Source organism: Cervus elaphus, chromosome 15 (genome assembly GCF_910594005.1).
Source record: "Cervus elaphus chromosome 15, mCerEla1.1, whole genome shotgun sequence".
NCBI lineage: Eukaryota > Metazoa > Chordata > Mammalia > Artiodactyla > Cervidae > Cervus > Cervus elaphus.
Genome location: NC_057829.1, coordinates 61,629,153 through 61,645,561, shown reverse-complemented (window position 1 = coordinate 61,645,561; position 16,409 = coordinate 61,629,153). Strand labels below are relative to the sequence as shown.

Below are 16,409 nucleotides of genomic sequence, written 5' to 3'. Positions count from 1 at the left end.
GCTGGGGCAAAAAAGTAGAGTTTTGGGTTTGCCAAATGGCTGAGCAGACATCCAAGTCCAGGGATGGCTTCTGGCGCCCCCTAGTGACTAGTGAGAAAATTGGAAACAACAGAACCTTAGCAAAGGGTTGGGACAAAGCCAGCATTTCTTAAAAACTGCCAAATGGAGGGACTGTAACAGAAGCGTAAATACATGAACTCTCTTAATCTTCTTCAAAGCCCTGTGGGGTAGATAGTTTAACTCTCATACTACAAATAGGGAAACTGAAGCTCTCAGCTGTGTAGCTTCCGGGGCCCTCAGGCAGAAGCAGGAGCTGCGTTTAGATCCTTCCATGGTAGAGTTTGGGGTCTCTGCTGTCAGCACCCTGCGTGTCCTCAACTCTCCAAGCCTCGGCTGTTTCCTTGTGGTCTAGACGTTGGCCTCTTCCAGGGTCTCAAATTCAGTTTCCTTTTCTCTTTTTAATAGCATGAACACCATACCCACACCCACCCCTGGACTTTCACCTCATTAAGTGGCACTTGATAGCCATTGGGGGCAGCATCTTTTCTCTATAAGCTTTGGTGCCCCAGAGCCATGTCTAAAAGGCCATCAGATCACACCCCTCTCTGGTGCAACTGTCACCTCCTCTGCTTGGCAAGGCTTTTTCCTTTCAACACCCTCCACCCACCCCCTCCTGCTCCCAGCTGTTCCCGGATCAAGCCAGGCTCATGCCTCCTGCCTTTGACAGACCGTTCCTGTCCCTCCCGTCCCCACTTAGCTCCTGGTGCGCATCCTTACAGAATTGCTCTGCCCGAGTCATACTTTGATGCGATGCTACTCTAAGAAACACACATGAAACCCATTTATTATATGGATCTAACATTATTGATTAGGACACTCAGTCATTTTTTACAAAGACCCCTGGAGAAATTCTTGTCGCATCTTAGTGCCCAAAACAGCTATTACTCCTGAGAAATAGGTTCTTTTGAGTTTATACATGTATCGAGGATGCAATTAACTGACCAGTTTTCCCTTTACACATGGGCTTTCAGAAAGCTTCGCACCCACCCTCAGTCCCAGACCCGGCAGCTATATGGGTCATGTGATGTTGCATGCTTGGTGCATTGATTTGTCGTCTCTTTGCCCTACTTTTTACTTCTGCACTCTTGCTGTTTTATAAATCCCTATAAGCCACCTGCAAGCCTTTCTGGAACAAGGTTGGCCTAAATCAATACACTGATCAATACAAATAAAAAACCTTCCTTGCAGGGCTGTAGTGAGGATTAAATGGAATAACAGTGGGGAATTCAGCCCAGAGTTCCCTGCCAGGCTTGGCTGAAGGGTGAACTGCTAGCTGGGACAGAGACAGGCAGGTTAGATGAAGCCAGACACAGCTGAAATGTAGTTATGGAGGAGAAAGAGGAGAGTCTGTGTTGCAGGCTTGAGATGCCTTCTTTCAAGGAGAGAGTGAGCAGGGACATGGGGTGTAATGGTGACAAAGCCCTTTGAGACCACAGGTGCTTGGAGTGGGTTAGGCGGCTGGGGGACAGGAGGGGCTGGGGTTTGGAGAGAAGGGAGCTCAGAGATGTCGGCTCACACCCTGTCTGGGGGGCAGAGTTTTAGGGGCAGCTGTTCCCCCACTTTGCACACAAGGAAACTAGGGCTCAGGAGGAAAAAGGGTAGACCCACAGATGCAAAGCCAGGAAGTGGGGAGATGGGATTCGAACCAGTCTTTCCGAGGTCAGGGCCCCGTGCACTCTGCTTCGGTGCTTCTGCTTCATTGTCTCAGCCAGAAAAACTCAGGCTAAGGGGAGTGGTTCCCACAGCTTAGGGAATTCCCAATGGGGAGCCCTGTGGACTGTGTTCTCGGGGCTCAAGGTAAACCCTGAGGCTCATGGGGTGAATGGCTGAAAGGAAGGAAGTGGTCAAAGCCCCATGGGTCTAGCCCAGGAGGAGGGTCCGAGGTCTGCCGAACTGTCCGACATAGGGTCCTGAGTTGGGACCAGCAGCCCAGGCCACCAGAGATTGTCAGAGATTGGCTGCAGCGCATGGGGAGGCTCTGGGGCCTGACTGCTAGGTTCAGCTTCTGGAGCACTCCCCCTACCCCCACCCCCAGTTTTTGTCCCTTAAAGAAGCTTCATAACTTCTCTGAGCCTCCCTTTCCCACTTACTGCAATGGGGATGGTGATAGTATGTGCCCCACACTGTGATGTGCTGGGTGGGGCAGGGGCTGGGGGCGGTTGTTATCCCCACTGTGGGAAGCAAAGGGGCATTTATAAAAGTCTGCAGTGAGGATTGAGAGAAGGAGGAGAGGCAAGTGGACAGGAACCCGAGGCCCAGTCCTGCCAGGGAGGGGAGGCTGGTTTGCTAAGTCCCCACTGTGCCTCCTCCCTCACTTCAGGATGTTAATAAGGGGGAGGTGATGAAGTCCTGGGTGGTCCCTGCCCTCCACGCCTCAGGGCTAGGATGCAATCCTGTGTTCCCTAGGTGGGCATGCTTAGTCCCCAGGGTGGGCCCAGGCTTAGCAGCAGCCCTGGTCCTCGCCGACCCCGAGACCACAACACCTGGAGTCAGCTCCAGCCTGGAGTTCATGACCGAGGTGGGCTCCCTACTGCTGGGTTATCTGGGATCCAGCTGTGCCTTCTTCTGGCACCTCAGTTCCTGCTCAGTAAAACACACAGTGAAAAAAAAAAAAAAAAAAAACACACAGTGAGTTATGAGAAGACTCGCTACAGATCTGGGGCAGCCGGGGGCTCTGTCAAGAAGCCCCTGCTCTTTCCTTTGCAGCCCTGGAGGAGGCCTTGGGGCCAAACTGACCCCCCACGGATCTGGTGTAAAGGGTTGGGGGCTGGTGGAGCCAATATCTGACCACTGCCCCAGGCTGCACCCTCCAGCTGCAAACCCTCCTCCCAGAGAAGGGGCAGTGGTGGGGGCCTGAGCTCCGACTCGTTCATTCATTCATTTGACAAATGTTTGCCAGTGATCTTTGTGTGCTGAGCACTGTCCCAGGTGCCAGGACACAGCTCTGTCTGGTCCGGGTACCGTCTGGCTCGCTTGACCTCCCTGGCTCTTCAGAGTGCTCTGGAGAAATGTTTCTGATTATTTTTTTCTCCCTCTGGCTTTGTCCTCACAGGGACCTAAGTGAGAACACCATCCAGGCCATCCCCAGAAAGGCTTTCCGTGGAGCTACAGATCTCAAAAATTTGTGAGTATAGGCCTGAGAGGGAAAGGGGCTTGGGGCTGCAGGGCCACCCCCGGCAGCATCCTGATGGGTCTTCCCGAGCCCTGTGGTCCAGGCAACCAGGGAGCCGGTCTGGGCTCTGAGATGGCTCTTGCCAGCATGGTCTTCTGGAACAATCTGGGGTGGGAGAAAGCATTTCAGCAGCCTTGGGGGACCCAGTTGAAAGGAGTGTCATCAACGGTGGGATTCTTGTTCCATTGAAATGAACAGTCTCCGTGCCCTTGCCCTTCAGTGGGTGGGGAGAGCTGGGTTTGACTGTTTCCTTTTTCTTGGCAGGTCCAAATTGTATAAGCTCTTGCAAGTCAGTTAATTTCACCGAGCATCTATATGTTGTTCTGCAAAACGGGGGCATCATATTTATGTCACAAGCTTGCTCTGAGTTTGAAATGAGATCTGGAAATGAATACACTCTGTTGAATGCTGTGTAAATGTAATGGTTTATTTCTATTATTCATATTTATTCTAGTCCAAGCTTATACTCCAGCCCACCCCAGGTCTGACTGCCGTAGTGATGGCAAATGCCTGGCATGCTTATCACCTTCCTCCTACTCCCCGTTCCTGTAGTAGACATTGGTAATCGGTCACTGCATTCTTCCACAAGCAGCCCAATCACTGCTTCAGTGTACCCTGGAAGCAGCACCCCAGGTAGCTTCCTCGAGTCGGTCTCACTTGGCCCTCAGGCTGAAATCTGTTTGCCAGCTCTGGCTGCGACGGCTCTTATAGTAGACTCTCATTTTACAGCTTCCAGCACCCTCTAGGTGGTCTCTAAAGTGGAGGTGTACCTGCTCCCCAGGAGATGTGCAAGGTTGGGTAGAGGAATATAATATAACTCTTGCTTATACTTACTGTTTTAAAAATAAGAAAGACTTTAAGCTTTTTATGAAGAATTACCAATTGGATCGCTGTGTGTATACTGGACAGATGATTGGGGTCAGGCCTCTGTGTTTGGAACTAGTGGAGCGCTGGGTGGAATGCTCGGTCATCCCTGCTATAGGTAACGTGCCATCCTCTCTACCGTGTTCCTTTGCTTCACAGACAGCTGGATAAGAACCAGATTGGCTGCATTGAGGAAGGAGCTTTCCGGGCTCTGCGGGGGTTGGAGGTGCTGTAAGTAAAGCCTAGGAAGGGAGGCGAAGGCAAGAGAGCCAAGCTGACCCAGGCCTCAGGGACCCAGCAGCTGCACGAAAGGGAGGGAACCTGGGAGGTGGGCTCTGGGTCTAGGACTTGCTGCCCGAGGACAGAAGGGCTCGTGTTCATGGGATCCTGCCTGTGGCAGCGTGACCTGGGCTTAAACTGCTTGTGATGAAGCCCCAGCGTGAGTGGCTGTGTCTCTCCAGAGTTTCTAACATACGAGGCTGGAGTGCCTCCTCTTCCTCGCTCTGTCTGCATGAGCCCCACGCTTTCTTCCAAGCCAGCCAGAGCCTGCACCCAGCCTCCCCTCCTGGCTCCCCGTCCCCTGTCCTACCAGCCTCAGAGTCTATGGCACAGCTGTCTCTTCATCATTGTCCCAGCTCAGGGTTTCCCCCTGAGGGTGGCTCTCTGGCATAGCCCCCGGGTCCAGCCCAGCTGGGCCCTCTTGGGTGGACTGTGGGTGCCCTGTGGGCGAGAAGCCAGGTCCCCCCGCTTCCTGCTGGACCGATGCTAAGTGACCTTGGTTCCCCCCCACTCAGGACCCTGAACAACAACAACATCACCACCATCCCGGTGTCCAGCTTCAACCACATGCCCAAGCTGCGGACCTTGTGAGTCCGCCCGAGGCGCCCAAGAGCACAGCGCCCAGCTGGGAAGGTGTTGGGGCTCGGGGTGGGGGTGGGGAGAGCTCGGCCTCCTCTGCGACCCCAGAGGTCACCCAGGGCGGGGGCTGGGTGGGGCTGGGGGAGGGGGAGTGATCTAGAAGGGAAGGATGGTGAATGCCTTTTATGTTTGATGTTTCCCTTGGACAGCAGATAATTTGGTTTTGTGTCGCAAGGTGAGTTAAGTGATTCGAGGGGAGGGTGTCTGAGAGCTCAGTGAGCGCGTGATCAGTGGAGTGCCAGGGGCTTGACCCCCTACCCCTGCCGAGCGGAGGGCTCTGCCCCAGTGCTTCCGGGACCCAGGTGGGTTGTGAGCCTCCTGTCCCCGCCCACCCCCTGCAGCCGCCTGCACTCCAACCACCTGTTCTGTGACTGCCACCTGGCCTGGCTCTCCCAGTGGCTGAGGCAACGGCCAACCGTCGGGCTCTTCACCCAGTGCTCGGGCCCTGCTGGCCTGCGTGGCCTCAACGTGGCCGAGGTCCAGAAGAGTGAGTTCAGCTGCTCAGGTGGGTGCCGGCCCTGCCGGGGCTCTCGGATCCCCATCGCCTGCCCATGCTGCCCACATCCTCCTGCCCATGGCCTCCTGTCACCACGCATTCACATCTGGGCCACCAAGACCCCTGTCCTCATCCGTGGATGCCTCCTGGACCACGCACCATCTCCTACGCTCACCCACTCTCTTCTGTCCAGACTCATTGCCTCCTGTCCTCAATCACCTCCGTCTCCTGACTCAGCCATTGCCTCCTGCTCTCACCCATTGCCTTTGTCTCTACGCGTCACCTCTTGCCTCCACTGCATTTCCCCTCTGGTCCCCTACCCTCAGTTCTTTCCTGTTGCCTACCCATTGTCCCTCTGTCCCATCCCTTCTACCCAGTGCCTCCCTTTTGCTTCTACCCAATGCTGCCAGCCCATTTCTCCCTCCCCTCTCCCCTCTAGCCCCTCAACTCCCGCCCCTCACTTCCTCCACTCCTTGCCCCCTCCTATTCCCACCTCTCCCTTCCCTCATTGTGCTACCTTGAAAAGTCATTGAATTGGGCCTTCTAGCCTTGGTTCTGGAGGAAGCAATGGCATCCCACTCCAGTACTCTTGCCTGGAAAATCCCATGGACGGAGGCGCCTGGTGGGCTGCAGTCCATGGGGTCGCTAAGAGTAGGACATGATTGAGTGACTTCACTTTCAGTTGTCACTTTCATGAATTGGAGAAGGAGATGGCAACCCACTCCAGTGTTCTTGCCTGGAGAATCCCAGGGACGGGGGAGCCTGGTGGGCTGCCATCTATGGGGTCGCACAGAGTCGTACATGACTGAAGTGACTTAGCAGCAGCAGCAGCCTTGGTTCGAGGCAAGGCAGACTTCAGAGCCTGTACCTCCATCTTCCACCTGGGACCCTGTGAGGGCCTCCTTTCCCATCACCCTACCTCCTGTCTGGTCCTTCCAATTTCCACACTGCAGCCAGAAAAATCTAAAGGGACTGACAAATCTGGACTGGTTGCTGTTGCTTCGTCTTCACCTGGCCTCCCGGTGCTCCTGGTAGAGTCCAAGCTGGCCTCCAGCTTGTCAAGGCTGGGCCGGGTCATCTCTGCCTCCACTACCTAGTGGCTTCCCCACTCTTCCGTCCCAGTGGGCTCATCTCCGCCCTTCCTGGGAGCAGGTGCCTCCCACTTGGCCTTCTGGCAGGCTGTTCCCCTGCTGGGTACACCGTCCCCACCTTACCGCCCCCCGCCTGGTCCTCACCCTGCAGAGCCCCAGATGGGACTTCCCATGGATGGTTGCAAGGTCCATGAGCACATGGGCACATGTGCCGTATTCTCTGGTCGTTTCTTAGCGCTTTGTTCACACTTGACACAGAGATAGATGCTCAGGGAATGTTCACTGAGTAAGTGACCAGCTCACAGACTCATGACAGAGGATCAGATGCTGCCCATTCCTCCCGAGCCTGTGGACCCAAGCCCACCAGTCACACAGAGGTTGGCTTCCTCTCCTCAGCATGAAGCTGGGGATGGGGTGGGGTGGCTGTCTCCTCCTCCTCAGCGCTGGTGCCCCTGTGCTCAGGGCTGCCGTGTGTGTGAGACACGACCCTGCAGCTCCGGGCTGGGGGTGTGCGTGTGTTAGGCAAAACACAGGGCTGAGAATAGCCAAGCAGTTTCCGTCATGATATCCCAAAGTTGGAGATCACCTGCATGTCCACCAGCAAAAGATTGAATTAGCCAGTGATGACAGAGCCATACAATAGACTATGACTCAGCAATGAAAAAGAAAAAACTGTGTACTCATACAATACAATGGGCCAATCTCAAAAATTTTACCTTGAGTGAAAAGAAACCAGATGTAAGAGAGCCTACGGTCTGGTTTCGCTCAGGTCCACAGACAAGCAGAACAAATCTTTGGTGAGAGATCTCAGAACACTGGCTACCTCAGGGAAGGAGCATGAGGGAAACTTCTTAAGTGACAGAAATATTCCATGTTGAGGGGGTGATCCTGTGACTGTATCCATTTGTGGGAATTGGATCAGCTCTACACTTAAGACGGTACACTCGGTATAAGTGATACATCAGTATTAAAAGACATGGGCCCTTCATCAGACACTGGGCTTCACCCTGAATGCAGCTCTCATTAGCGGTGTCACTTCCACAGGTTAATATCGAGGACTCCATTTTCTCACCTGGAAAGTGGCCACAATGATATCATGCTCTTTGCAGGGTTGTGCAGTAGGAGTCAATGAGATGTTACATGCACAACCCTTATCACAACATGTGGCACAGCGTATGCACGGGATAAATATGGTCCTTCTTATATTCAAGCCAGAAGTGTCCAGTGACTTGGACTAGAACCCAGAGCGTCAGAACTGAGGCTAGGATTTCTTAGTGTGCAATTCACATTTTCGTGCAGCACAGTTAGGTTCAGATTCAAGTTCAGCAAACATCGGACGCTGTTTCCGCAGGCCAGGGGGAGGCGGAGCGCGTGCCCTCCTGCACCCTCTCCTCCGGCTCCTGTCCGGCCATGTGCGCCTGCAGCAACGGCATTGTGGACTGTCGTGGCAAAGGCCTGACCGCCATCCCTGCCAACCTGCCCGAGACCATGACAGAGATGTGAGTACAGGCAGGGCCGGCCAGGCTCTGGCGGTCCAGGGAGGAGCCAGAGCGGGCCCTACCCCAAGGCCCCTCTACACTTGGCCTCAGTTGGGCTGAGCTCTCTGCCCAAGGCTGGCACTCTGGAAGGTTGGGGAGGGGTGTCCCTCTGTGGTCCATCTGTCCAGCCCGGCTGGGCCAGTCTGCTAGAATTGGTTTCTTAGTATTAACATTGTACATGAGCCCCGTTCAGTCATGCCAGCTTGGGATAATGGCACTCAAAACCAGTTCCTTTTCTCTGCCTGTGACAACCCCTCCTATGCCAGACGAGGATGGGAGCAAGGACTGATGGGTAAAGGCCCTGGTTTCGATAACAATTTGGGTGGAGCGACCTGCCCTTGAGCTTCTTCTGTGTTTTCTTTCTACAGCCGCCTGGAGCTCAATGGGATCAAGTCCATCCCCCCAGGGGCCTTCTCTCCCTACAGAAAGCTGCGGAGGATGTGAGTGCCTTCTGCTGTTTCCTGGGGGTCAGCATGGGGCAGAGCCCGGACCAAGCATGCCACTGCCCCGGGAAAGATGCTGACTCTGCCTCCCATGGCTGTGCCTAGGGCCAAGCCATCACCTGGCTTTCCTCCCAGGCTCATCTGTGACGTGGGGATGGTGGTGGGGCCACCTCCTTGAAGGGTTGTCATGAGGCCTAAAGAGGATGCTGAGTCCGAGTCTGGCACATGACCAGAACTGACTGTCATCCTCCCATTTCAGCTTGGGCACCAATAGGAGCAATTGAGGCTGTGAGGGGTGTGTGTAGGGGATAGCTGGGTTGCCCCCCCTGTGCATGGTCCTTGGATGGATAGGAGAACTGGCCCTTCTCTTTCCTAATTTCAAAGAAACCTCTGCCCTCCTATGGTATCTGGGAGGCAGGGGGCAGGCAAGGCTCAGGGGCCATTGAGGGATTCAGCCACTCTCTCTCCTCTGCTCACCTTGCAGAGACTTGAGCAACAACCAGATCTCGGAGATTGCGCCTGATGCCTTCCAGGGCCTCCGGTCCCTGAACTCACTGTGAGTAGCGGTGCCAAGGCTCTGCAGTGGTCCATGGCATCGCCCCAGGGCACCTCTGGAGGGTGTGAGAGAAGGAACGTGTCGCCACCCACCCAGCCTCAGTGGGTCTCCCTCTGGCTGCAGTGCCCAGGGTTGTTGTGCTCAGCTTTCCATTCCTCTTTGTGGACCCTCTGCAGCTGGGAGGGGGAGGAGGGAATCAAGGGCTGAGTGCATGGAAAAGCTAGGCAGAGCTGTTGCCCCTGGCAACAGTGACGCTCTTGCTTTAGCAGTGGGGATTTTCCCAGCATTCTTTGTGGCAGTCATCTGGCTCAGTCCAGCCTTCATGTTGGCCCTGCCTCCACACAGAGGCCCAGTACTCTGTTCTCCTAAGCATTCCCTGGGTTAGGGAATGGCAGCAACCACCAGCTCTAGTTGTGAAATCTGCCACAGCTTATAACTCTTGTCCCAGACATGCTCTGATCTTAGGCTGTGGTGGGTGATGATGAAGACTGTGTTTCCTGCCTACCTGCTCCCTAACCCTGTCCAGTATTTCCCTTCCCTCAACAGTTTATTGGGGACCCATCAATCTACAAAACACTGTGTGGCATCGAAAATTAGTCTAGGAAATGTTGCTTCATCTCTCTTTTTCCAAGAACTCTTGCTTGCACTCCCAGGTTCCCCAAGCCTCTCACTCTGTGAGGTCTCATGGTGCATTGTCTCCAGCGAGTGAACTCAGGGTGCCCTATAGTGAAGCAGGCTCCCTGTTGATGGGGGCTATTCATCACTCTTGGAAATGAGTGGGGATGAGTTCCTTGGCAGCACTGGACACATGCTTGGCATTGATTTGGGGCCTGGGAAGTGGAACAGAATGGAACTCCCTCCAGGGTACTATAGGAGGCTGTCAGCTCAGTGCCTTCCACATGCACCCTCTTCTCTTGGAATAGAATCCAAGGTAGTGGGTGGGGCCATTGTAAATCGCAGAAAGTTGTGCAGTGTGCAAACTGCACAGCTGTACTTGACAGCCTAGTGATGGGTCACTATCACTGGCTGAGGAGATCAGATCCTGAAGATGGCCGCTAAAATGCAGAGTCTTTTTCAGAAAAGTGAATAAATCTCCTAAATTGGAACATGACATCTAACCCATCCAAGTGGGTTCCTGTCACGCCTCCTCACCATATAGGAACTTTCATGCTGAGGTCATGCAAAAAGACCCCTTTGATAATGTCCACCTTGCAGGCCCTGACCTGGTCTCCCTGCCTCAACTACCACCCATTCCACTCCCCACACAGCATTTGGAGGGATCTTTCCAAATCAGATCATGTCTCAGAGTCCTCTTGGTGCTGGCTGGCTGAGATTCAAGCTACTGTCCACTTTGTTTCCTGCACCCAAACCATAGTGAAGCTGTCTGCTCGGGCCAGCCTGGAACCTACTTAGCTCCCACTGTACCCTCCTCCAAGAGAGATCTCAAAGAGAGAGCACACTGGTTTTACTCAGATGGAGTGTTTCCAGGAGTGGCTGGAGGGGTGGGGGGTGGGGGGGTGCGGTGCAGCTTGTGAAATTGGAGTGAAATACACCCCCCACTCCAGGTCTCCATGACACTTCCAACGTCTGTCTGACCCCATTCCTGCCTGCATGTCTTTTTTGAACATTTGCATTTTTTTCTGATTATATGTATATTTCATGTTCCATGAAGGAAATTTTGTAAATTCTAAAGCATAAAACAGGCCACTTGCAATCCTGCCACCAGATCAAAGTCCAGCTGACACTTTGGTCTGTTTCCTTCTTGTGATAAATATTTTATCTGTGCTGGAAAGTGTCGCTTGACCTGCTGGAGCTCATACTGCATGTGCTGTCTGGGATCCCAGTTTTTCCCTGTAATTCTCTGAAAAGATTTTTCCGGCCCTTGGGATTTTCTTCTCTCTGAACAATCTCCTTTCGGATCCCTAAGCAGGTTAATTTCCCATGAGCTTCCCCGGAAGGGCCCTTTTGCAGGCTTCCATGGGATCCGTGCTTAAGGGCAGAGAGTGAGTGAGGGGGTGCTCTCAAAGTGTTGGGGGTCATGGCTGCCTCTAGCCTATAGGTTACCTTTGCGCTAATTAGGGACCATGACCCCTTCCCAGTGCACCTTACTGCCATCTACTGGCCGCTGTTAGAACAAGCCTACACCGGTGGGACCAGCAGTGTGAAAGGCTTAGGGATGGTAGCATCGTGTGGGCAGGGCTTGGAGAGCTGTGCGGGGCAGTCCTCTAACTCTTCCTTTCCACTGCCTTCTTTCCAGGGTCCTCTATGGGAACAAGATCACAGACCTCCCCCGGGGCGTGTTTGGAGGCCTGTTCACCCTACAGCTCCTGTAAGGACCTGAATGCGAGTGACCTTGGGTGGGACCCATAGAGGGGGGCAGTATTCCTCCGGCCTCTTAGCCTGGCCCTTCAGCCTCTTTGGGGTGTGGGACTCACTGGAGGCAAGGAGCTTGGGGGACGGCAGACCTGGCAGGGCTGTGAGGGGCCAGAGGGGTGGATTCAGAGCTGATCGCAGGATGCCTGAGTGGAGAGGTCCATGAGATGCAGCCTTTGTTCCTGAATGCTCACTGTGGCTGGGGATGGAGTTGTCTCCTGCGGGGGACACCCAGGCTCAGCCAGGCTCTTTGAACCATGAGCGTTCAGGCAAGGTTCTCTCCCAGGACCTGAGAAGCACACAAGTCAGACACTCCCTCTCAGCTGCCTGGGAAACCCAGCAGAAGGGTAGGTGGAGGATTCCCCAAATGCCTTTGGGAGGTGGCCTGGCCACTGTGCTTGCGGCTGTCCCAGAATCCCACGGGGCAGGCACCTCTAGCAGTCCCTTGAAAGAGAGACCCATGGGGGCTAAATGGTCCCTGTGCATAGAGAAGGCAGCCGGAGTTCTCAGCTCCTCTGCATGGAGCGGACATCCAGAGGGCAGATCCCCTGTGCCTGCTCCCGTGGACTCCTTCCTGACATAACACGTGGTCGGTGCCTAGGAAGGAGCCCGAGACATGATGCGCCCACTTCTCTCACCACCTGCCTGGCTCTGCCCACAGGCTCCTGAATGCCAACAAGATCAACTGCATCCGGCTCGACGCCTTCCAGGATCTGCAGAACCTCTCACTGCTCTCGCTTTATGACAACAAGATCCAGAGTCTCGCTAAGGGCACCTTCACCTCCCTGCGGGCCATCCAGACCCTGTGAGTTCCCTCTTGCTCCTCCCACACCCCAGCAGGTGGACCTCGGGGAGATAAGAGCCTCTAGGTATAGGCAGGTGTCTAGTGGAGGTCAGATTCTGGCTTAGACAACCCTGGATTCAAATTCCAGCTACAGCTCTTGGCTGTGTGGCCCTAAGCAAATTAGTTAGCTTCTCTGGGGCTCAGTTTACTCATTCATAAAATGAGAACTTCATCTTCACAGGGTGGTTATGAGATTAAAAGAGATGTTTGTATAGAGCTTAGCTTACTGCAAATGCTTCTTAAATGCTGGCTACAATTTTTATTATTATTACTACCCGTTGATTCTAAGACATGCATTGTCTCCACAGTAACAGCTGTGGAATTGGATTGCATGTTATACTTGATGGCTTATTTAATTGGCAGCATTTTGTTCTTTTTGATGATACGTAAAATATTAATATTAGTGCATCTTGCAATTGATCATGTCTTAAGTGAAAGACAGTGGCAGCAGTGATAATTATAAATTAAAATTAGAGAGCAGTAATTCGAGGAGTTTGCTTTAGTCTTTTATTATAGAAAATTAAAAGCATTTAAAAGGAGCACAGCAGACCTCCCAGTGCTTGTCTGCCAGCTTTAACTCACAGCCAGTCAATCTTGCTTCATCTCTATGTGCCTCCTTTCATGCCTCCCAGACATCATTTATCATCAACACAGAATTCATACATATTTATAAAAAGCAAGAACTCTAAAAACACACAACACTCTTGTTATATCTAAAAATACAACAGTTCTTTAAAATCATCAACTATCTAATTAATGTTCAAATTTCCAAATGTCTCCTACATATCATACAATTTTAAAAATAATTTGTTTGAGTCAGGATATAAATAAGGCCTATGCATGCCCCGTTGGTGGAAAGATAAATTGGTATGTTCGTGGTGGAGAACAGTATGGAGGTGTCTCAAAAAGCTAAAAATAGAACTACCATATAACACAGCAGTTCAACTCTGGGTATATATCCAAAAGAACCAAAAACACTAATGCAATACATTACACCCCAATGTTCATAGCAGCACTATTTATAATAGCCAAGATATGGAGCAACCTAAGTGTCCAAGAATACATGAATGGCTAAAGAAGACATGATCTAAACATACAGTGGAATACTACTCAGCCACAAAAAGGAGTGAAATTTTACCCTTTGCAGCAACACAGGTGGACTTAAAGGGCATTATGCCAAGTGATAAGTCAGACAGAGACAAATGTTGTATGATATCACTTACATGTGGAAACTAAAGAATACGACAAATTAGTGGTTATAATGAACAAGAAGCAGGCTCATAGACACAGAGATCAAACTAATGGTTACCAGTGGGGGAAGAGGGGAGGGGAAACACAGGGGTAGGGGAAAGGGAGGTACAAACTAAGGATGCCAACACGGAATATAGCCAATACTTTGTAGTAACTGTACATGGAAAGTAACATTTAAGAACTGTATAAAAATAAAATTTTAAATAAAGAGCATTTTAAAGTCCTCTCCCTCATAATAAATAAATAAGGTCTATGTGATATAATTGACTGATATTTGTTGGTGTACCACTTAAATTGTTTTTAACCTATAGGTATCCTCTCCATCTCCTTTTCCCTTGCACTTTATTTTTTGAAGACACTGCTTTTCTGGATTTGTAGAGTTCCCCACAGTCTGGATTTGCTGACTTCATCCCCTGTGGTATAGTTTCACGTGTTCCTCTATTCTATGTCCTGTAAATAGAAATTTTCTTCGAGGAACTTGCATCAGGCTCAGGCATTTTTTCTTTTTCTGGCAAGATGACCTCATACTATTGTGTACTTTCATCAGGAGGCTCACGATATCTGATTTTCTTTCTTTTTTAGTAAACACCGCCACTGATTTCAGTGCCTAGACCCACTCCTTTATTAGGGGTCCTGAAGTGGTGATATGGTAATTTTAACATTCCTTCTCCATTTGATAATGCTGGTGCAGTTATGCCTTTACAAGAAGTCCTTATCTTTTTGGTGGAACGCTTCTATACAGGGAAACTTCTACTATTTGGTTAGATTCAAGCGCTACATTCCACATCTTTAGTTGTGAGCCTGCAGCTTGACTTGACATGCTGACCCATGGTTCCTTGATGTGTGCCTGATAGGCATTTATTAATATTACCAGGGCCATTGTTGTCATTGTCACCCCCACCACTGTTTGCCCACTGGGCAGTGCTCTCCATCAGCTAAGATCTGCATGGGGGCTGGGAAATAGATCAAGTAGAAGGCACAGCTCCTGCTCCCTGGGGACCCTGCATGTCAGCAGGGATGTCAGCCACGAAGACAAACTCATTAGAGCCCAGGCACCTGCCTGCGCCCATTCCTGCTAATTAACTTATGTATAGCCAGGGAGAGAGGGAAGGAACACCATGAGGAAATCTTGCCAAGCAAGTGAAATTAGAGGTCACGGAGAGACATGGGCAAGATGGGTTGTTTTATAAAGCTGGCAGAACATCCGAGACCAATGCAGTAGGAGATTTCAGGGCTGGGGACACACACGCAGGAAAGGCTTGCAGATGGGGAATGGGGCTGAGGATCTCCTGTGAAGTGCTGCCTCGCTTTCAAGGTGGAAGGGTTTCATCAAATAGATTGTGCTCACGGGGGCTGGATTCTGTCTGTGTCCATTTACCCGGCTGGATTTCGAGAGCACTTCTACCCTCCTGGGCACTGTACCTGAGATCTTGGCCGCTGCCATGAAGGCGATAGTAGGGCACAGAGTTGGAGCAGGGTGTTAGAAGAGGAAGGTTTCCCGTAGGTAGAGGTGGTAATAGTATTAATATTGATGGCGTTACTGATAATTAGTCACTGTTTATTAATCACCCCTGGCCACTATTCTTTGTGTGTATTATCTTAACACAATAACCTATGGAGTAGGTACTGTCCTCCCTGCCTTACTTCTAAGAAACTGAGGCAGAGATAGACCAACCTGAGGTCACCTAACATCTAGCAGAGCAGGCATTTGTCTTTGGGTATCTCTTCACCAGCACTGAGAAATTAGGTACCTTGCCCCCAGACTGTGCTTTTTCCCTAAGAATGTGTGTGTTAGTCTCTCCATCATGTCTGACTCTTTGTGACCCCAAGGACTGTAGCCCCCCAGCCTTCTCTGTCCATGGAATTCTCTAGGCAAGAATACTGGAGTGGGTAGCCATTCTGTCCTCCAGAGGATCTTCCCAACCCAGGGATCGAACCCGCATCTCCTGCATTGCAAGCAGATTCTTTACCGTCTCATTATTAAAGGCTGTAAAACAAAACTGAACTTCCATGAACAACTATTACATATTAAAAACTGAAGTACAGTTCAGAACAAGAGTGAAAGAAATGCAAACCTAAGGTACAATCAGATAGTCTTATTTACAGCCTTGGATAGTTAAACCCTTGACTGAGTCTTATGTCAGAACCAAGCAGATTTAAACAAATCTTGCTTGATTTGTCGATAGCTCTGATATCTGTGGCTGAGGGCCCTGTGTCACAGTATTGATTTTGTAGTTTTACCTGTCCCAAGAGATTAAAAAAATTTTTTTTTAAAGCTTGGATGAGGTATAACTTACATGCCATAAAATTCACCTGTTCTGGGTGTACAATCCAATGATTTTTTAGTAAATTTACAGTTGTTCAACTATCACTACAATTCAATTTTAGAACATTTCCATTACACCCCAAAATCCCTTGTGCCCATTTGCAATCAATTCCTATTTCCAGCCCATCCCCAGGCAATCACTAATCTAATTTCTGTCTCATAGATTTGCCTTTTCTAGATAGTTCACAAAAATGGACTCATATGATATATCATCTTTTTGATTGAATTCTTTTGCTTAGCATAATGTTTTTGAGGTTCCTTCATATTCTAAGCATGTATTAGTACTTGTTCCTTTTTATTGCCAAATAATTTTCCATTTATGCACATTTTTTTCCTTCCCAGTTGATGGACATCTGGATCATTTCCACTTTGGGGCCGTTATGAATAATGCTGCTGTGAATATTTGCTTACACATCTTTGTGAGGACAGAGGGTTTCATTTCTCTTGGAATTTCTGGATGACATGGGAAATTTATTT

At 50.9% G+C, this 16,409-nt stretch overlaps 1 protein-coding gene across 2 annotated transcripts in view; it reads left to right on the top strand.

Moving 5' to 3' along the window:
* The window catches only part of SLIT1 (slit guidance ligand 1), a 165,723-nt gene that overhangs the window by 104,223 nt on the left and 45,091 nt on the right, over positions 1–16,409 (top strand). For both annotated transcript variants that reach the window (XM_043926435.1, XM_043926436.1), the window contains exons 5-13: positions 3,113–3,184; positions 4,256–4,327; positions 4,891–4,962; positions 5,356–5,519; positions 7,953–8,100; positions 8,508–8,579; positions 9,067–9,138; positions 11,396–11,467; positions 12,173–12,316. In XM_043926435.1, coding sequence (XP_043782370.1) covers positions 3,113–3,184; positions 4,256–4,327; positions 4,891–4,962; positions 5,356–5,519; positions 7,953–8,100; positions 8,508–8,579; positions 9,067–9,138; positions 11,396–11,467; positions 12,173–12,316 — 888 coding nt within the window. The remainder of the gene's footprint in view (positions 1–3,112; positions 3,185–4,255; positions 4,328–4,890; positions 4,963–5,355; positions 5,520–7,952; positions 8,101–8,507; positions 8,580–9,066; positions 9,139–11,395; positions 11,468–12,172; positions 12,317–16,409) is intronic.